General features: G+C 46.5%; 1 protein-coding gene across 1 annotated transcript; it reads right to left on the bottom strand.

Annotated features, from left to right (window-relative positions):
• Positions 1-227: 227 nt before the first annotated feature.
• Positions 228-8,792, bottom strand: LOC112570357. Its single transcript, XM_025248757.1, has 10 exons — positions 7,130-8,792; positions 6,514-6,597; positions 5,964-6,120; positions 4,835-4,866; positions 3,172-4,515; positions 2,599-2,682; positions 2,189-2,345; positions 1,981-2,042; positions 975-1,026; positions 228-549 (listed from the first exon to the last, which is right to left on the bottom strand). Exons 1-10 carry the CDS (start codon positions 8,445-8,447, stop codon positions 228-230), a joined length of 3,612 nt encoding a protein of 1,203 aa, XP_025104542.1. The 5' UTR covers positions 8,448-8,792.
• Positions 8,793-10,643: the final 1,851 nt, after the last annotated feature.

The following is a 10,643-nucleotide window of genomic DNA, read 5'->3' as shown; positions in this document are numbered from 1 at the left end:
GAATAACTATATAATCTGGGATGATCTACTGTTTCCCCCTTTCACGTTGTTAAGAAAGCATGATTAGTGTGAGCACATTCCTGACTAAAAAAAATGATAGACACAAGCTCCATGGACATCATGTTACAAAGTGGTGTCCCACTATTTAGCAATCAAAGCACAAATCCATTATCAGTATAATATCTTTTCTTTTTCGTTAATCTAAAATGTGGGGGTCGTGGAAAGGATTACTGATCCAGTATGACGGACCATTTGATACAGAAATCAGTGCCCGCGTGAAAGTCCACAGGCAACGTGTTGAGGCAGGGGCACGACTCCATGTCGCAGGCCAGACTCGGGGTCAGCTCAGGCAAGTCTCCACCACCAGAGATTGCCTTTTCCTGAAAATTCCTCTCTCCCTGTCCGAGCCAGTCGCAGTGATGCCTCGATATCCAGTTGTATTGGTCGCAGACGACGAAAAAAGCGAAGGCAAAGGTGATAGAGTGACTGACGTTCAATGGGGAATAACTCTTTTTGTTCTCTTTGTTCGGGGGTTTTGGAGTTACTTCCCTTAGACCGAAGAGAAAAATTTGCAGCATGACGCGACCCAGACAGACGACGGATGGTCATGGTCGTACCTACTTACAGACAACATGGGCGGTGGACGATCGAGCAAACGTACAGACGTAACATGAAAGGGATCGACAGGTGGGAATGTGTTTAGTGCCGCGCGTGCAAGGGATTAGCAACATTAACGCATGTATAATAATTGTTAGGTTTAAGAGTGCAGTAATTGTATGTTGTGTGGCTGTGTGGGATAGATTGCATGTTGTTTAGTTCATTTCCTATGTGGGCTCCAAACAAAGAAAAATTTATATCTTTGTTGCGCAGAAATAGACAATAAAGATTTATTGTATTAGCCTACAGTCATAATGTACCAGAAATTAACAATGGGAGGTCATTCCTGCAAGACTAAACACTAAGAACAGCAAGACCTCACCAGCAGACTGACAAACAGTTCAAATATATATGGAATGGCGACCAGAACTGAAAAGAGCAAAGTTATGATCAATAGCAGTGGCAGAGCAGAGATGTATATGAACGGGTTAGAGCTCGAAGAGGTCAGCAACTTCAAACACTTGGGAGCCGCGCTCTCCAAGGACGGCAGGGCCACACAAGATATCTGCATCAGCATGACTGACTGACCTGTGAGACTGCTGGAAATAGTTTCTTCCTTCTCTCCACTTTCACTGCAGGCAGTTCTTGACAATCCAGTCTAAGGGAAGTAACTCCAAACCCCCCCCCCCCGAACAAAGCTTTACAAAAAGAGTTATTCCCCATTGAACGTCAGCCACTCTATCACATTTGCCTTCACTTTTTTCGTCTTCTGCGACCAGTACAACTAGATATCGTTCTTGATTGTTTTGACAATCAACAGTGTACTGTAGTCCACGATTTTATTTAATTGGAAGTACTAATTTTCTGTGTGATAATCTTGAAAACAGTTTACGGTATAGCGAAAAGAGTACAAGTCAGGGTTAGTTTTCATATGTTAGCATTTAACAGATCTCGCCACAAAAAGTAAAAAATATTTATATACGACTTTTGAAATTTTTTATTCGATTAATGATTTTTTAAATTATTAAAATGTTTGTAGAACATTTCCAGGGATTTTATGTTCTATATATACGTACAAACAAACAGGATGACAGACATGACAGATGGAATGACAGACAGACCGACAGGAACAGATCGCCACACAGACACGAAGAAAGTCAGTGGGACGGACACATGGCAGTCAGGTTTCTGTTTTGAGCAGACGGCCACCCCAAGGTCCTGTGGACTGTTACCGCGGATGAAGTTGTAGATTCCGTGTGAACACAAGTAAATGTTACTAATCATCTGAGGCTGTCATGGCCTCCATATCTCCACCATCTTGATTGATGAAAAGGAAGGAAACTGCATCCATCGTATCATCTGCTGCATTGGTTGCAGACTAACCTTCACCTTGTATGCTCGTCTCGTAGGATGTTCCGCCAGACCTGGACATTCGGATGAAGAACCTGTGCAACAGCCCAAAGACAAAACGATGAACAAGTGATATGGCTGACTAATGGAATTCCTCACACATCAGTTCACCGGCCTCCCTTTCCGACTCCCCTCCTCCTCTCTGCCGCTACAGACGACGCTGCGCTTGTGGGAGACTTACAGTGTGAAGACGATGTTAAGCCCCGTCAACCCCGCCATCAGCAGGAAGACAGCCCCGCGCATGCGCTCTACGGTGGCCTCGTACACTGTGGTGTAGATCGTGGATGAGGCAAGACTGACCAAAGACTCCGTCACCGCGATGCTTGCGAACAAGGCACCTAGAAGAGTTGATGACACAGACAATGAGTACCAGCCTCTGTGTGTGTGTGTCATCGACAGATTTAAAATAAATATCAAGATTTACTGTTGAAGTCTTACATATGCATTTGTCGATCTTTTCATCTTAGAGGAATGAACATCTAGAATCACAGTGAAATGCCATTCTGTATTACTTGGTTTTGGCTTGGTGTTAAGCTAATATTCGGTTTCAGCTTGAATCTTGTCAAGTGCGCCCTCTCAGAGCACCATTACCTTGTTTCTCACTGCCCGCCATTTTGGACATGATAGAGCGATTGATGCCAACCGATGCTTCGGAGAGAAAAGATGCCGCGATCGCTGCAACAAAATGCGATTTTAGTCTAATTTAGTCTGATTTTCTATTTGATTAGCACAGCATACTGTATCTAGAAACTGGTGGGAGACTTCCGTGCGAGAGAAATCCAATGCACGCATCCAGACACATGTGACAAAGAAAATGTCATGTGAACACAAGTGAAGGTGATACATATGAAAACACTTTTTTTTCTCTTGGATACACAGATGTAGCTGCAAAAATGACAAGGAAAATGAAAAAAATCAACCGAAAATAAATATTACATACATCAAAATTAAAACACAAATCAGTTGTGATTTTGACATGAAGAGATGTGACTGCCGGTATCATGACTACTCAGTAAGGCTATATCCAGGGTATGACAGGGTAAAAACCTCTGAGATGCCCCAAGCATGTTCTGTTTTCTTCTACTTCACCTAAGACTTTATAAGTCAAAGTGCCTGCTACAGCAGAAATGCTTACTATTTCAATAAATATATTTGTATACTTACAAGTGTATAGCATATAATCATTCTGTGCCAGCCCGATGATTACGAACTGGCCGACCTTGGAAAGCATGGAGGCGACAAGGATGGTGGTGTCCGAGCAGCACGTCTGCAGCAGCCGCATGAGCAGCACCGAGGAGGTTGCCGGGAGGATGGTGCTTATGGCACCAAACAGTCCCATCTGCTGCGGGTCCCAGCAGAAGGGGGCATTGCGCTGGTACAACACATACACACCCCCCGCGCCAGTCACACACAGAAAGTTGACAAGGAGCAGCAAGAAGGACATACGGAACAACGCACGCTCGTGTGCACTTCCGGAGGAAATGTAGAAGGCGAATGTAGTTCGTAGGTAGGTCACAGGATTAACCTCAGTTCTGTTACTTTGTCGTCTGCTCACGGTCTCTGGCAGATAGTAGAGGGACAGCAGGGCCAAGGCGAAGCCTCCGACAGGCACGAGAGACGCATAAAAGTAGTCCACGTTCTCAATTATGTAGCCAATGGCCAGCTTCCCCAGGGTGCTGGAAATTCTGATTACGAATTCGTTTAAGACAATGCCCAGAGTTCTGGCCTTTCCAGCCAAAGGCGTTAAATCTGCGGTGTACGCGAACTGAGCCAACAGGAAGACGCAGAAGTCTCCGCTGACTCCAGCAAGGGCGTTGGAAGCGAACAGGAAGTGGACGTCGAGGTGGAACCAGACGAGGGCAGCAAAGAAGGACTGGCTGAGGAGACCCGTGACGATAGGCAAGAAGAAGATGAAGCGCCTTCCCATGACATCAGAAGCTGCCCCGAGCAGAGGCGTGACGATGACCATGGGGACGGTCTTGGCCAGGGAGACGTACAGCGAGAACTGCGCCACGTACTCCTGCAGCTTGTCCTGTTGATGCACGCTGGGGTCGCTGCTGTTGGTGTCGCACGTCGTCGCCTGCGAAGACTTGTTGGTGGCGCCCAGCCAACTGTCGTTGGAGAACTGCGGTCTGAACACATCCTGGTAGTATGGCGTGGTCAGCGGGGGCAGGACTAGCACGCTGATCATGTAGAAAAATACCACAAAGAACAAACTCACACGAGCGCGAACAGACGATGGCGAGCCTAGTTTCTTATGTGCGTTAGGAAGAGGTTCTAAACCTTGCTCCCAAGAAGTCTCAGTAGCCCCATAAGCCACTGTCGAGTGCCAAGACTTGGAGTTTACTAAACCTTCTTGTGCCAACAACGAGTCCTTCTCTGCGCAGCCATTTCTGCCAGGCTCCAACAGCTCTGACAACATCTTCGCCATTTCCGCTCCTGCTGCGAGAACGCCTCGTATAATTTTTTTATTGGCAGAAGTGTCGACCCGAATCCTCGCTGCGACCACTCATCAAGAAATCTCTGAGTGTATGATTGACACAAAGGTCACGAGGTCTACTTTTTCCTGCCATTGTTTTTACTCTGGCCTCATTAGGACGAGACGTCTGTTAAAGTGTTCGACCAAACGTGGAAGTTTTTATCACGGGCTAGCAGTAGTGACCACGATAGGTCAGGCCTTATCAACAGGTCAGAGGGGGGTTGTGAGGGCCACACAATGTCACGTGACCCAATTGTTGCTCTCTTACGGAACTTCGTGTGGCCTTGTATCGCCAGTGAGACTACACGCGGTGCGGACTGCTAGCGGCCAGTCGTCTCCAATGACTACCTGGACAATCGCACATGCACAGCCCCAGCGTCCTCCTCACACACACATATACATACACACATAAACACCTATCCACCCCTCTACACACTCACATACACACACAATTTAACAAAACAATGCAAATCACTCAAATCAAATATTGTTGTTAATCAAGAAGTCAACAGTAAAGTTCATAGGATATTCGTTTAAATGAATTAAAAAACATGAAATAGTTTTGTCTTCATATCCAGTTTTATTTTAAACATAAGCAGAAGACCATTTCATTCATGATGTTTTAGGTTCTTATATCTAGTTGTAGTTGCAGCATATCAAACATGAGTCCAAAATATCCAGCTTATATTGTTCTGATGTGATTTTAATTTTTAAACAAATATATTAAATAAATAATAAAGTCAATAGACAACATTCAGTCAGCTGGACCCGATAGCGAGTCAGAAGTAAGAAAAATACAAAGTTATGTGCCAGTAATATATAGTAAAGAAAGCACAACCAGTTACTGAAGGGCATTGTTCAAGATATATCACAAATGTATCAAAAACTACTTATTTAAAAAGAACAAATCTTTTAATAAAGTAGCTTTTAGCAAAATTCAGGTCTTCTGTAGGTCATCTTCCTTATGTATGACTTCTTCATAGACCACAGATCCCACTCTGGACAAATGCATGAAGATGCTGAAGACAAAAAGAAAAGTTTTATTATTTTTTATTTATTTATTTATTTATTTTTGTAACCATCACGTCAGTCTCTGATGGCTACGTAGGGTGGGCTAGTCGTACAAGAACACAACAAAGATTGAAATTGTCGTAGATTTTATTCAGTTTCACGGCGGCTGGCCTGCCGTCTCTCCACTCTCACATCCAAATGAAAAAAAACCTCCCCCGTCAAGCTACACTACTTTAACTATCTCCCGTGGAACGTTCCAGAACCATCCACCCCCCTTTTCCCGCTGTTCATCTCGTCCTTTCTCAGTCCACTGGTCACACCCACCCGCCCTGTCTGCACTGCACTACTCAGGGTCCGGAGTGCACCATAGGGTGCGAGCACAAGGTATACTGGACGATACAGGTGGCTGGGACAAGTCAAAATGTAAACAGACTTAGAAAATATACTTTATGAAGAAAGTACTTACAGAATGAGGAGGACGTTGAAGACTAGCAGGCCGGCCATGCAGATGAAGACGAGGCCGTGCAGGATGTGGAGAGTGGAGCGGTAGATCATGATGTACATGGTGTTGGACGCCAGACTGCAGAACGTCTCCACCACGGCAACGGCAGTGAACAGTGCGCCTGGTGACCGAGGACATCACTGACAACTGGCTGCGTGCCTTCAGAAAGCCATTCTTACTTTTGGTAAAGTTAAACCGAGTCAGACCTCAAGCTCACAGCTGTCAGCAAGTTAGTAGAAAAGGTAACTGTTCTAAGTTTGTCAAATAAAGATTCATAAATATTTCTTTTAAAAAACATTAAGTTGATTGATCTAAATTCTCCCTTTCTGACGTCACTGAAAGACGCAGCCAATGAGAGAGCTTCAAACATAATGAAGCGGAGCCAATCAACGTTCGAGTCAGCAGTCGTAATGTCACAGGAAGTGACGAGATGATGATGATGATGATGATGATGATGATGATGATTGTTGTTGTTGTTGTTGTCTTTTGTTGTTGTTTTTGTTCTGTATTTTACCTTGTTTATCTGCACCAGCCTTGCTGGACAGAATAGACCGGATGACGGGGGAGTTGGTGGCTCCGATGACGCCGGCCGGAATCGCTGTGACATGGACAGAGATACTGCTGACTACATCGCCACATACACAGCACAGAAGCTGCTGACTATATTTGCTACATTTACAACATAGACCTTCACTAACATTGTCACCTACAAGTGCAGTCACTACCAGAAGTTTGCCGTGTTTAAAGAACAAACAACAATCTTTTTCTCCCACTCACGCTTGCACACAAACACACACACAATACACACACGTGCTGATACAAATGCATACACGAAATTTTTGCTAGGACACACGTTCCTCTCTCTCTATCTCACTTTTCCCTTACTGGACACACACTGTCGAATATGTATATGTTTAGCAGTTTGTTTAAAATAATAATCATGAATGTGTTTAATATGATCATCATAAATATTTCCTAAGCTTAGTCCTCTAGCTGACAATGTAAATCCGCTAAGAGATCCCTTTAGTGTTTACCGGTAGTTGCATGCCAAACATTCCTAGACGGATACACGACAATGCAAGCAAAAGTAGACAGGTAAGATAGTGTTGCGAGTAACCTCCCCTACTCACAGGTGAAGAGCATGGCGTTGCTCTGAGCAAGGCCCTGAATGACGTAGGCGCCGGCCGTTGACAGCATGCCCAGGATGAGGATGACGGGATCCGAACACACGTAGTGCAGAAGCTTCAGGGACACGATCTGGGAGGTGCTGCCCACAGCGGCGGAGATGCCGCCAAAGATGCCGACCATCTCCGGGTCCCAACAGAAGGGCACACCCAGTTCGTACATCAGGAAGACGTTGCCGTACCCGTAGACAGCAAGGAAGAAGATGGTGATGATCAGCAAAGCCGTGCACAGCTGTAAGCGCTCCCGCTTGGTGCCGTCCGACAGGAAGAGGCCGACGATGTTCTTGAGGTACTTGACAGGGTTCACGCACAGCGTGTGGCCACCCTTCCTCTTGGGCACGGTCTCTGGGATGTACAGATAAACGAGGAGAAAAGCCAGGAAGTAGATAAAGGTAGGAAAAACGGTGGCGATGAAGTACCCGAAAGTCTGGACCAGGACCCCGGCAAGTATCTGCGCGGCGACGGAGGGAATCCCTCCCGCGAACTCCACGATGGCGATCCCCATGGTGCGCGACTTGGAGGGCGGGGTCAGATCTGCAGTGAGGGCGTACACGCCCAGGCCGATGATGTTGGCGGCGCCGCTCAGGCCGTTGAGGACGGCCGGGATGTACAGCGTGCGCAGGTCCCAGTGGAAGAGGACGATGACGGAGTGAAGGATCTGGTCCAGCACCTGCGCGAAGCTCGGGATCAGCAGCAGCGGCCGGCGACCGATGATGTCAGAGGAGGAGCCGAGGAGGACTGTGACCAGCAGCATGGAGATGTAGTAGGTGTTGGTGAGGTACATCACCAGCTCGCTCATGTCCTCCTGCAGCGCGTTCTCCTTCTCGTCTACGGGGTTACTCGCGTTGTCGTCGCACTTGGCGCTGGCCGCCAGGGAGGTGTTGGTGTCGTCAGTGCCGTTGAAGTAGATCTCGTGGAACCGGAAGTGGATGTACTGGTTGTTAACGGGACCGGCCACGTTGGCGCCCAGTCCCCGCAAGATCTGGAAGAAGAACAGGACCAAGCGAGCCCTGAAGGCGGAGAAGGATGTTCCTCCCTCTACCCCCTCCCGGGCGCGCAGCTGGTACGGAGCACCGTCTCCCTTCTTCCCACTCGCTCCTCGCAAGGTCAAAGGTGAGGTCTGGAAGTCTGCAGAGCCATACACAGCGCTCACCACCCGGGATGGGACACACGCGGTCGTCCTGGGCGAGGACAACAGGTAGTCCACTTCGTCAATGTTTGTTTCCTGTTCGTTGATCAGCAACTCTGCCCGTTGGCTCGCCATGTTGAACTACAACCTCAAACTAGTTAAACGGAGAGCAAACTGTCTCCAAGGTCAGTGCATAGATATTTACTGTTAGTCTCCTCTACGTTTGTCTGAAGAACACAAGAGCTGCTACCGACACTGTTTCATTTCATCGATGAAGAAAAGTGCGAAATTTTTCTGTACAGTACCTGGACTGGGATTCCATATTCACCTTCCAGTACTTTCCACTCAGTGTCTTCGCTGCATTACCTGACCAGTGCAATATGTTCTTTGTAAGTTTAGTCTTTACTGATGTTTGGCAACACCTTGCTGTCGTCTGAGTAGTAATTTCCCCGGTACTTTGCTGCAGGTGCTCCAGTAGTGAACGTTGTGTTATCAACAAAGCGACAGAAAGCAGCACCTGCACCCATCTAATCAAGTTATCTAATAAGTACAAGCTGTGTGATGATTGAATCACAACAATGAGGACATCAGCCTCGTCTTGGCTTCCAAATTCCAAATAGTTTGTCCAAACTTCTTTCATGCTGTGTTCTTCAGATGGATAGTGGCGAGAGAGCGTGTGCACGTTCATGTCTGTGTATGTGTGTGTCTGTAGTGTCTATATTTGTGGATGTGCATGTTTATGTCCTTGTGAGTCTGTCTGTTTGTGTGTCTGTTTGTGTGTGTGTGTGTGTGTGCTGATATACGTTTGTGTGCTTGTCTGCATCCGTGCTCATTTTTTATGCTGTTTTTTGCGTGCATTCATTTATGTGCCACTCTTTATGTGCATTTATGTGGATGAAAGTTTGTTGATGTGTTTGTATGTGTGTTTGTTAAATTTAATGTCTCTACTTCTCCACCATCCCCACCAATATCTCATCGGTGTTTGCGTTGTGTCTTCCTTCCTCTGTCTTGGCCTGTACACACCCAATCGCTTGGACAACGAGGAGTCGGATAGATGAACACAATGAAAGACAAATAGACATTTATAGTGATGTAAGTATTGCACGGTTACAACGACGACAACAGCAGCAACGCACGAGACCAGGGGCGGTGATCACTGTGTCGATGGAGGAGGGACAAAGATCTACGAGACTTGTTTTATTTTTACTGCTGCTGCCGACGACTGCATCATGTGAGCATCAGTCACGTGCTGACTGTGATAGCTGAGTTATCTTCCTGAACTGCCCCCCTCCTGTGTCGCCGCCATGCGCCGGCCTCTGATTGTGAGACTGAGGTGACAGCATTTCAGGACAGAGTGACCCCCACGTGCTCGCCCTCCATCAGGAGGCAGCACCTATCTGAGTATATCTCAGACTCTGTCTTCTATAGCGGACAGTGAGTGGCTCACCTGGTTGTAGAGGTTTGTGTGCATGCGTACATGTGTGCGTGCGTGTATGCGTTCGTGTCTGTGTTTGTGTGTGCGTGTGAGTGTGAAATGGCAACGGTGGAAAGAAGTCAAGCAGAAGGCAGGCATGGACAGAGCTGAATGTAACAACTGTTATTATTTTTCTAACGTACATTTAAGCATGGGTAGTTCTCCCTCGCCTTTATCCTAATTTTCTTTAGTTCAGTGAACAGGTTTACCTGTGTAAAGATTTCTCTCTTTTCCATTTCGACGGCTCACCTCGTTTAGTGAGCTTATCGAGTGCTATAAAGGTATAAATCATGCATTTGTATCGCCTCAGAATCACAACACATTTCCTCAAAAGGCACTTACTACTGAAATGTAAGAATTTTAATCTTTCTTGATTAGTGTCTATCTTATTCTCTATTTTCTTGGCCGCACCAGCCTCCAGCAGAGGATCTGACAGCAGCAGCAGCTGATATGAACGTGTGCGATAGTCCATCCAAGGTGAGATAAGACGAAGTGGATATCTGTGATATCATAAGTTTTTTGAAAGCACTGAATACCACAACCCTTGTGAGGTCAGAGGGTCAAGAGGAGGCGTGTGTGTGTGTCACAAGATGCTGGCGAGCCTGATGTTTGAAGTCGCCTGTTCTGTTCACTGGTGGCTAGCTTGATAAACATCTGCATTCCAGAACTTTCAGAATGATGACAACTAACAACTAACCCAGCAGTCAGCACGAGCCTCGTCACACCGCTAACCGGAAGATGATTCACCCACGTGACCGTGTGATGCACTGTTGGAAGATGTTGCACCGACAGCAAATAAAAAATAACCGATGGGAAAAGTTCGAAGTTGGTAGATAACGAGGTGATATAACTTTCTT

This window comes from Pomacea canaliculata, linkage group LG8 (genome assembly GCF_003073045.1).
Source record: "Pomacea canaliculata isolate SZHN2017 linkage group LG8, ASM307304v1, whole genome shotgun sequence".
NCBI classification, from domain to species: domain Eukaryota; kingdom Metazoa; phylum Mollusca; class Gastropoda; order Architaenioglossa; family Ampullariidae; genus Pomacea; species Pomacea canaliculata.
The sequence above is the reverse complement of the archived record's forward strand: the minus strand, read 5'-3'. Positions and strand labels throughout refer to the sequence as shown.